This window comes from Asterias amurensis, chromosome 15 (assembly GCF_032118995.1).
Source record: "Asterias amurensis chromosome 15, ASM3211899v1".
In the NCBI taxonomy this organism is placed as follows: Eukaryota; Metazoa; Echinodermata; class Asteroidea; order Forcipulatida; family Asteriidae; genus Asterias; species Asterias amurensis.
Genome location: NC_092662.1, coordinates 3205142 through 3216541, shown reverse-complemented (window position 1 = coordinate 3216541; position 11400 = coordinate 3205142). Strand labels below are relative to the sequence as shown.

At 39.3% G+C, this 11400-nt stretch overlaps 1 protein-coding gene across 1 annotated transcript; it reads left to right on the top strand.

Moving 5' to 3' along the window:
• Positions 1–463: 463 nt before the first annotated feature.
• LOC139948177 (uncharacterized) lies at positions 464–11354 on the top strand. The gene is made up of 12 exons (XM_071946236.1): positions 464–1066; positions 2327–2474; positions 2635–2774; positions 3133–3271; positions 3659–3742; positions 4225–4352; positions 5068–5165; positions 5723–5870; positions 6941–7030; positions 7601–7759; positions 8679–8774; positions 9183–11354. The coding sequence occupies exons 1-12, from the start codon at positions 827–829 to the stop codon at positions 9243–9245; spliced, it is 1533 nt and encodes a 510-aa protein (XP_071802337.1). The 5' UTR covers positions 464–826; the 3' UTR covers positions 9246–11354.
• Positions 11355–11400: the final 46 nt, after the last annotated feature.

Sequence of the window (11400 nt, the reverse complement as noted above, 5' to 3'; positions counted from 1 at the left end):
CGTTACCAAGTGAGGTATTTTGCTAATAATTATTTTGAGTCATGACCAATAGTGTCCACTGCCTTTAAACATGAATAAAACACTAACTGGTATTTATTTCTCATCAAATATGACATTTCAGACAGAAATATTAAAAGGGATGTTTTCTACTTTCATCATCATAAGTTGAATGTAAATCTGTGATGTTAGACCATGGAGAAAGGTTAGATGAGGGTTGTTTTTTTTTTTTTTTTTTTTTGCCAATTATGCTACAGGTGTATTTATGTAAATGCGGTAAGGGTTTCTCTATATACGTATGACTCATCACACCCCCCCCCCCTTTGATCTGGCCCCTTTACCTATTGACCCCGGGCATGTAGGAATGGGTTTTGTCATCGCATGCCTCAGTGAACATGAAGAAGTGGTTGACAGAACTCGTACTTTGTTACTTCAAAACCTGTTGGTGACGAGCGAGTGGAAATGTACATGTACAATGTATGTTCGTGTGTAGCAGCAGTGTGCGCATCCGGAACTCTGAATAATATTATGTAGCTACGTGCACAATTTCATGAACATTGCACAATGTACCTGGAGTGAATGAGCTGAGTGGTATGTTTAGTAGGCCCGTGTTCGTGTGTAGACAGCATTGTGCGAAACCGGAACTAGGAATAGCACGTGCACAAATTCATGGCCATATTGCATGTGTACTATGTACTTAGAGTGAATGAACCGAGTGGTAATGTTAATAACACTTGGACTGTCATTCACAACGAGATTTCACCACAGTTTTACGGTTGAGGACGGTAGTTCTACCTCCATGGTTGTTTAGAGACTTAGGCACTGAAAAATGGCTGAAGCTTCATTCAGTGGTTTTCTTCAATCACCATCTCATCAGACGAAACAAGTGAAGCGTGGATCCAAAGGAAAACGTTATGCACCAACAGCGTGTTACAGATTAAAGGAATCACGTGTACCGATTCTGACTGAAGCCGAGAAGCGAGAGTTTGCAGAATGTGAATTTCCTTTTGAAAATCTTGCTTTCGAGGGAGGCGGAAGTAAGAGTATGTCTTACGTTGGAGTCATTCGAGTAAGTGTATCAAGATATCCTTTGAAGGCACTGGACACGGTTGGTAGTTATGTTTTTTTTAAATAGCTGAAGGCATAGAAACTTACTTGTTCTGAGCTGTTGAACCCAGTCTATCTGTGATAGACTGGTCCAACGTAGATTTTGAGAAAGGGGCAGCTTCTCACTCAAATAATAAAAGTTTTCAACTGAACTCTTCCATTGCGCATCTTGTTAAAGCACACAAAGTAATGCAGCAAGAGTGTTCATTGTTTCTTCGTCGATGACCAATTGAGCAAAAAAGGTTTGTTGTTTTATGCATATTATGTTGGGATACAACCAAGTAAGAATACTGACAATATCAAACGTGTCCAGTGCCTTTAAAGTAACAATTCTGTAATTGGCTAATTGCAAACAAACTATTTGCTGTACATCCAAAGTTGATACCAACAAATTGTTCCCACCATTTCCCACTGTTGACATTTTAAAGAAACTTAAAGACGTACATGTATGTTAGTATTTTATTTTTATTTTTTTATTTTTTATTATTATTATTATTTCTTTTCTTTTCTTTTTTTTTTTTTTTTTTTTGGGGGGGGGGTCATTCCTTATAGTCAACAGTTTTTCCTATATACTTTAAAAACTCCGTGTTCAGAATTGACCCGGATAACGGGGCCTACTGATCCCGACCCTTACTTGGGTCAGGCTGACCCGAACTGGTTAAACATTTGAAATTTGAAATAATTTGTGCTTCGATTTGACAAACTTCTGTGTCATTCTTTACACACATTTTGTGCCATACAAGTGGCAAAAGTGACCCTACTGACCCAGACTTGGTCAGCCACCACGTAACTCTTAAGGACCCAGACATTGGTCAGACTGACCATGACATGAGTCAGGCACCACGTAACTCTAATGACTCGGACATTGGTCAGGCTGACCACGACATGAGTCAGGCACTACGTAACTCTTAAGACCAAGACATTGGTCAGGCTGCCCCAGACATCAGGTTCCACGTGACCCTACTGACCCAGACATGAGTCAGGCACCACATGACTCTACTGACACAGAAAAGGTAAAGCACCACGTGACCACACTGACCCAAACATGAATCAGGCACCACATGACCCTACTGACCCAGACAAGGGTCAGGCACCGCGTGAACCGAATATGGGTCCTTTATCTGACCCAAAAGAGTGTACGAGGCTGTACCAAAGTGCAAACTAAATACGGTTCTCATGGAGTGATGCTTGATTCAGTTTGGGGTTTTGTTTTTAATCCTAGGTACTTGAGGAGCTAGGGATAATGAAGAATATCAAACGATTTGCAGGTAGCAGTGCTGGAAGTATCGTAGCTACTTATTCAGCTTTGGGTTACGACTCCTACGAAATACAGGAACTGCTGGGTCCAAACTTCTCACCGTTAATTTATGGTAAGAGTGTATGGAATTGTTAATCTTAGATCTGGTCTTTGTCTGTACTTTTGTTTTTGTTGTGTCTGCTTTTATTTTTGTGGGTTGTGTAGCTTAGCCTGTGATGGTTTTCATTCTGTTATTTTTTATCGGTTCACAAATCCATTTTTGTTGAATTTAGACGGGAAGTGGGGAATTTTTGGGCGACTGGTGAATCTCGTCCGTAACTTGGGCGCTCACCCAGGAAAGAAGCTGGAGAGGTGGATAGGTGACAACGTGTGCAATAAGACTGGTGGAGACAGGAACTTTACCTTCAGGCAGGTTAGTCTGTAATTTACGGTTTTGCTCCAACATGAATAATATTGAGTCTTTCTTATGGTGTATGTACACGATCATTATCGTGTACGTACACGATCATTATCGTGTACGTACACGATAAGTCCAAACTTATCGAATAACGGAATGCCTATTGTTCACCAATATTATAAGCTCATAACTTGCACTATAACCTACCACTGTGGTGGTGCAGTTTTATGTCATTTAATTTGTGCAATTTTTATCAAAATGTTTACCTTGTATGGCCACATAATTCATCTTTGTGTCAGTTGGTTTTTAATCAAAATGAATTGATGAAAATTGATAAATGAATAACTTGTAAACCAAACTGTCGTGTACGTAGTTATACAAGGAACGTGACGGCGTGGAGCTATGTATGGTGGGAGCTGATTTGAATATGATGGACGCCGTGTATTTTCATGCGAAGACAACGCCCAAAATGCCTATCTGCCTCGCTGCCAGGGCTTCTGCTTCTATTCCAGGTAGGATATGGTGTACTACTAAACGAGGGGTCAAGGTTGTAGTAAAATCGAATTCCATTATCTGTGTTATTGTATGGTATTGAAAAGCTTCGTTTGCTGAAAAACTTTGAACATCATGCGTAACACTTAACGTCAGGGATCTGCCGTTGCCCTTGTCCATAGTCACCTTTGACCTCGGGAAAAGAGTCTGCATCTCACGAACCCTCCTCTAAGCCAAAGTGACCGGCATATTTTATGTAGAAACTTTGCAATACACAATGATTTGTGAGTCCGAATCTCTGGTCAAACCATCAACAACCAAAACACAATTCTGACGAACTAAAATGTTGATACTATTTTAAATACTTTATTTGTGTTTCAAGTTGCAATGTTGTATCCCCCTCTCAGCTATTTTGAGACCGGTCAAGTTCAGACAGAACTACTTTGTTGATGGCGGTCTTCTGTGCAACTACCCAGTCCACGCTTTTGATGGTAGGTATATTGTTGAGCTATTATCGATCAAGAGGATGTTACTAATACAATACAATTTGCCCCTTGCATGTTCAGCCATTTCCGAACAGATTCATTACAAATGAAGCATGGAAGTCGGAACCTCGGAGCTTATGTCCAGTGCGTTTGACCGCTCGTACATGACATGTCATTGCATCTCCTACCCAAAACCGGCTCTTTCCACAAAATTATGGAGAACACGAACCATTAGCCCATTTTGAGCTAGGTATGGCGGACACCAAATGACTACTTTGGTTTGAGTGTCTGCAGAAAAATGTGCCCAAACCAAAGAGTGTCCTTGAAATGTGTCCACCATATCTCACTGCTTACGGGTTTTTCACATAATGACCAAAATGTTTGCCATAGGCACACCCTATGCTTCTTTTCGAAAGTCTTTGGTCTGTGTGCACAGAGAGAGCAGAAAGTGTCAAACTTGCTGTAACTCCTTTTATTGTTTTATTTAGGCTGGTATTTATCAATGGACCGGGAAGACAATTTCTTTGAGCGACTTTGTAAACCGAATGTTAGCGATCAGTGGGACATGTCAAAACGCTTTGGGACGGTCAACAAGAAGACATTAGGAATTCTGCTGGTAAGTGTCAGGCCCGGAGTTTCATCCTTGAAAGGGCAAGGCTAAATACATTTTGCAAAGGGAAACTTTCATTGGCAAATCTTTAAAAGGGAAGGTATATACACGTTTGGTAGTTGTCAAAGATCAGTCTTCTCACTTGGTGTATCCCATCATAACCATAACATAACAAGCCTGTGAACATAAATTTTGGCTCAATTGGCCATCGAAGTTGCGAGAAAATGATGAAAGAAAAAAACACCCTTGTTGGACGAACTTGCTTTCAGATAAGAATAAAAGACTTCTAGCTAGAATCCTTTTATTATTTGAGTGAGAAATTACCTCTTTCTAAAAAAACTACTTTACTTCAGAGGGAGTTGTTTCCCACAATGTTTTATAATACCAACAGCTCTCAAATGCTCGTTACCAAGTCAGTTTTTAAGTTAATCCTTGTTTTGAGTAATTACCAAACGTGTACCTTCCCTTTAAGTCTATGTGGAACTTCTGGAGTGCCACCAAGGCCAAGACCAAGGGTAGCAGAGGCCATAGCCTGCGTGGCGTCCATGTAATTCCAAACCGAAATGTGTTCAAAAATAACTCTGGTGTATGTTTGGTAAGTTATGTAATCCTTTAATTCAAGTTGACATTCAAGTAATATGCTTACTATTACGATTTAAGTAGTGGATCGAAAGTATAGTCAAATTGATTGCGCCAAAATAACTCGCTTTTTTAATGACAGTTTTCCGCGAGTGAGCAGGACACAATGAAAACAGACCTCGACGACAGAGTCCGCAAGTATGCCAAGGAAGTCCCATCCCCAGACACAAAACTTAAACGGTGAGTGTTCTTCTCCAATCGGTGTAATCATATATCGAGCGCCACCAAGAGGCTGCTGGCACAGAATTGTCGTTCTGACTTACCCTTATCTGGTTTTTGCCAATCTTGCGTAAACAGTTTAAATGCACGGTGCTTAATTCTTCGTGCTAACTGAACGAACAATAATTTGCTAAAAGCGTAGGCGTGTTTTACAGGTTACCAAGAAAATTAGGCGCCAGATGGCGCCACATTGGATTTACATTACATTATTTTTTAGTAAGCACCGACAATTTAGGATGCCATTTCGAGTGCTTATGGTTAGCAGCGCTCTGAAACGGAAACTTGTGTAGTAAGCCCAACATCGATTTCAGAATAGCCAAGATTGATCTTACAATACAATAAAATAAATCTTAAATTGTGCACAAATCTTACAAGCGAAGTGTGATGCCTCAATACAAATCACTATGGCAATACCCTCTCCATGGCAACACAAACAACTCGTCGACAGATGAATCTTATAGTTATATTGTTAAATCATTCATTGGGTGTTACTGTTGTCCCTAATTCCTCTCATTAAGGAAAAAGGAGAAGAATTTTGATGAAAAACAAGCGTCAAAAGAGAAAATTAAAGATGCTCTAGTGCGACTGGTTAACATGTTGGGCCACGCAGATGCTGACAAAAATGGTACCGTCTCTATACACGAGTTCAGAAATTCCTTTAAGGAGGTAAGCACAACTTTAGTTTCAAACTGACATAAAGTACACTGAAGTATTTACTGAAAACATCACTTACTCAATATTTGCCTTAAACAATTTTATAATTTAATTTGTTTAATTTAACCAATCTTTCATGTGTGTCACCCAATCAAAAGATTAGTCAAACCACATAGTCAATAAATGACTAATATTAATTCGTCTTTCAAAATTACTAATATTAATTCGTCTTTCAAAATGGTTTAGTTTTTTTGACTTTTCTAAAGATAAGTGCACAATTATTTAGTCGTCTTGCAAGAAAATTTAAATAGTCTTACATGCAAAATTATTGGTCTTTTAGTCAGTCTTAAGACTCGAATAATCAGTCTTACAGACACTTCTGAACTAGTCACTGTAAAGTTGTTGTCCATACATTCGAGGCAGTGCGCTTTATGTTCTTTCAGCCTGGTAGTGAAGTCTCTACCGGTCTCGCCAATGTACACAGACTCCAAGAACAGACTCCAAGAACGAGTTAATTACGATTCTATACGCTAAAGCTATAGTAGTCCCAGACTATTTCTATTATCCCGCCCAGGTAATAGTTAATAAGCAGGACAGTTCTTTTCAGAACCGAGAAGTCTCCCAAACACCCGAACTTCTCCGCGGTATACCGGTAGAATTAAGCAAGACAGTTCTCTAAGAACAAACTCTATACCTGGGCCCAATTTCATAGAGCGGCTTAAGCACAAAACTTTGCTTAAGCAAAAAAAATCCTTACTTAGTAAAATCAGATTACCTGCGAAGACTCCACTCAATTGTTATGCTTAGTAAACAATAGCTTCATACTAGTCACAAGCAATGTATATGTCATGAAATTTTGGCCAGTAACATGCGTAAAACGAGCGAGCTATTTCTCGTGCTTAAGCAAATTTTTTGCTTAAGCAGCTCTATGAAATTGGCCCCTGGCAAGTAGCTACACACATGGTGTTACCGAATATGTATTAATAACAACGTCGGCATACGTGGCATAATGGAGAGAATCATGATAGCTTCCTTTACAGTATAATGATGCTAGATATATTAATCCTTTGTTTTTCCTCTAGCTCTCGGATGATGACATCGACATACTTTTTAACGGTGTGAAACATCCAGATGACATCTTTAAAATCATCGACACCGATAATAGTGGTGAGGTAAAAAGAAAAAATACAATTTAATTTACTCACTTTTATTTATTGTGTTCTAAGCGAAGATTATTTTGTATCTTTTGGCATAAACTTCGATGTTTATTTTTAAACCAGAGATTACTTTATACACACTTTTTAAGTTTCAAAGAAGTTTTCCAACCAAGTTTTTTAATCTAATACCCAATAAATTTAAAATAGCCTTGGCACATTTTCAGCATTTCAAATAATTATTATGCAAATTTAAACTGAAAACAAAAACATAAGGTTAGATGAAGTCAGTGTGAGTTTATAGCGGCAGATTGGGATTGTGCCCGCTGATAATAAAAACATGGAATTTGGCATCGTGTCCGAGCATGCTATTAGAAAGATACTTGACTAAAGGGCCATTGCATATTTTCTTTTGATAAAATAGATTGGTAGAATAACAAGCGGGCAGCCATTTGAACATTTTTGAAGTTGTTTGTTGTTCTAAAAAGAAATATTCTGCAATGGTCCTACTCTTTGCATTCTCTGACATTATAAAATGCATCATTCCTTTAAATAGTTCTCCTATTTTGCCCCACTATTTTGGTCTAGATTGAGTACTCGGAACTTGTCCAACTGGCAGGCAAACGAGATGTGGACCTACTGCAGACTCTATGTGGATACGAACGGCATAAGATCAAGGGTATTACTCAATTACTTGGTTCTCTGGTCGACACTGTCCTTCTCAACGTACAGCGTGTAACAACAAGAGTAAGTACAGACGATGTGACCTATGTTGTCATTCAAACCGCCCTCTGTTGACAAAACACTCTATACGTCATGTTTCGCCGGGCACTGAGTTGCGCAGTCACAGTAAGATTGCGTACACTTTCTAGCTGGCTGCCAAAACACAAAGGTTTTGCCCGGCGGTATGCGCGCGAATCATGTAATTGTTTTCGTGTGACGTCAGAGTCACATCGTCTTATTGTTTGCGTACTCTATATGAAGCACTTTTACTCGTTTGGTGTTGTTTTTCAATCAATCAATTAAACGTAATTTGTATAGCGCCTTAATCAAAAGTTTTCTCAAAGGTGCTAAGAGGCACGGAAGAAAATAAAAACAAGTCATTAATGGTAGGCCTCCTGAAACAAGTGGGCTTTCATGCCTTGAATGTGTTGAATGATGTTGTGTCCCTGATGTGATTGGGAAGTTTATTCCAGAGTTTGGGTCCATATACCGAGAAGGCTCTATCGGCAAAAGTGATGTGACTTGTTCTTTTTCTTTTAGTATCAACGAACGAAGAAACAATTAAAGGAATACTAAAGGAACACGTTGGTTGAGTTGGTTAATGAAAAACGTTGAACCCGTCTGTAATGCAATCGATTATGATGAGAGAGATGTTTTAAAAGTAGGATATAATTATCCATACAAACATGCCTCTAAATAATGCGTGATCTTCCTTTTACTTTGCGTACTAACACGATCGGCCAATTTAACTATAAAGGACACAAAATGTATTCTTTTACCATAGTGTGTAGACCGGCTGTGTACAATAGCCTTTAATTGGTATTGTTGTGTTTACAAAAAAAAGTTATTTAAGTTTAGCATAATTTATACAAGAAATTAAAAGTGATAATATTTTGATAACAGGTTTGTGTCTCCGATTCACAAAATTTCTTCACTTTTCTAGAGTTCTGATTACCAGCGCACCATCGGAATTAACACACAGTACTTGGAGGCCTTCGATTGGGACATGGAGCAGGAGGATAAGACATTTCTAATAGAGGTAAATTGAATTGTATGATTCTAACTGCCTATCTAGCTACCGGGCAATCTCAGTTGTATATTGGTAAGACACTGCTCTAGAATTGCAAAGGTCGTGGGTTCGAATCCCACCCGAGTAATGTGTATGTAAATTGTTCACAGAAATCGGGAAGTAACCCTATACTGACTGAGTATACAGTACGAACACACATTCTGACTATTATGGGTAAAACCGGAACGAAAACTCTTCCCAATGCAAAATGTCTTTTGGAAGATTGACGTGGACCCTACTCCAGAACTTTTGGGAATTCTTGATAATCAAATTTTGTTTCTCGGGCATTCATATTGACTGAGGAGTTTTTTGTAATATAAAAACAAACTAAACAAAATTAATAGCCCTTTATGTGTTTTTGCTTTCATTTCAAATCAGTGTGGAAAGCAAGCAACTTTGGGCTTTCTGCGGGAATACATCAGCCGTCAAACGCCATGTTAAACGAATCTCTGAATTGGTTGATATCTCATCAATGTAAAACGTCTGCATGGTGAACTTAAAGGAACACGTTGCCTTGGATCGGTCGAGTTGGTCTTTGAAAAGCGTTTGAAGCTGTTTGATATGAAATGCATATGCTTAGATGAATAATTTAAAAGTAGAATAGTATGATCCACACAAACATGCCTCGGAATGTCACGGTTTTCCTTTAAGAGAAACACGTTCGGCCATTATGGGAGTCAAACATTTGACTCCCATTTAATGGCCGACCGTGTAAAAGGAACACCACGCAGTTTCGAGGGATATTTGTGTAGATCATTGTTCTACTTTTACAAAATCTTTCTAACCATATTATGCGTTTTATAACAAACGGTTCCAAACGCATTTTAAAGACCAACTCGTCCGATCCAAGGCAACGTGTTCCTTTAACACGACGTAATAGCATTGGGAATTCGAATTGTGTTCTACAAGGGTTCCGTAAGGGCAGAATTCTGTGGTAAGCATTGGGCCCAGATCAATGCCAATTTTGGAGAGGTCAAAGGGAAGTTGCTCTTGCCAGCATGGCTCTTGCCCATCTAGACGGCAGCCGATTTTATGAAGCGCTCTCTAGTTAGGACGAGTCGCTCGTCCTAACTTAGGGTGGTTTCAATGGGTAGACGTCTATGGATACGTAACTTATTCCTGAAGGAACAGTTTGGTGAAGTCGACGGCTGGTACCCTGTCTTTCATCCGCAACGATACAGACAGCCCCTTGGTTGCCTTTCGGAACCAGTGATTTCATTGGATACAATCATCTCATTGGATAAACTTGCAATGACGTAAGCTTTTGGTATTGCGTGTTTTGATCAAGTGACTTTTGGCAGCTGCACTTTTTCCATGAAAAATTAATGTATGTGTCACATAGGTGAAAAGGTGACTATGGACGGGGCATCGCCCTAGACTAGAGACCACTCTATGACGTATTTCATGAGCCTCGAAGTATGACTTCAATGTTCAGGCTTTATTGCTCATCCCACATAGGCGCTGCAAGTTTATAGTGCATTGCTTTGTCCAGTGTTTCATCGTCGCATTACATTATGGCGTCAATTCGTGCCGTCCACACAAGTATAATAATATTATTTATTATCGGAATTTAGTCGATTAGGTTTGCCGATGTAAAAAAATCATATTCTAATTACCGAGGATGTATTGATGTTATTTTGATCTAAATTGTATGTGCATTGTCCGATAGCATGATATCGGTACACTGGTTGTAAAAGGTGGGCTATTTTAAATGCTTTTTAAAATTTAAATGTGTTCCACAAAGTTGGTAATATTTGTTTATTTTGATTTCATTTTGGTGTTATGATGTGCACTGCCTGATATTAACATGATATCAGTTTTACTAGTAAATTATTTTAACGAGAGATGACTCAATTTTAAAGGGAAATTCAGTGGAGCAGAGAGTCGAGTGACCCATCATGTTGGTGGTTATAGACTGGTCCCTACGGTCCTCAGTTATTGGTTTATTATATGTGATCTGACTGCAAGTCTCAAGAGCCATGAAGGTCATGTGAAATGATGCGATATCAAAGGTGACTGGGCTCGACAGCAGATCTCTGACCGATCCACTAAGCTCCGCCCCATTGCGTATTGACCAATCACAACACAACGAAGGTCCGACAAAGGTCCGACATGCGTGCGCGTATCTTGGCGCGCGCGGCAGAGTTGTGCAGAAAGGCATTGGAGAGCCCCACGTGTTCTTGGTCACACGTGCGTCGTGGGCGGAGCCTAATGGATCGGTGCTGCACGTGACGCGAGCAAAAACGTGAACGTCAGCAGACAGATTTGCTGAAAAAAAATCTTTCGTTTTATTTTCTGACATTCACGTTCAAGTTCAACTCACGAGCCTTGTGACGTCAGATGTTGCAGACTAACGTGTGGTTTCTTTCTGTATCACTATCTTACACTCGTTCAATCTCAAATAAACCGATAATTATGAAGGAAAATTCCTTTGAGGTTAAGTCTTTGAATGTAATTGGTGGTTTGAAATATAGCTTTCGTAGTAGGCATTACAAATATTGGGTTTTTTCCCCAAACGCGTGGTTTGAGTTGTTGTTTGTCTCCTCAAAGTTCAAATTTTTACTAAAATCGACAGGCATTAAATTTTTGTTTGTTC

What these genes read in the sequence shown, in the direction of transcription:
- LOC139948177 (XM_071946236.1), top strand. Translation starts at nt 827, where the DNA reads ATGGCTGAAGCTTCATTCAGTGGTTTTCTTCAATCACCATCTCATCAG. An exon ending in CTTCTCACCGTTAATTTATG is followed by an intron (nt 2,475 to 2,634) that starts GTAAGAGTGTAT and finishes TGTTGAATTTAG; the next exon opens with ACGGGAAGTGGGGAATTTTT. An exon ending in CCAGACACAAAACTTAAACG is followed by an intron (nt 5,166 to 5,722) that starts GTGAGTGTTCTT and finishes CCTCTCATTAAG; the next exon opens with GAAAAAGGAGAAGAATTTTG.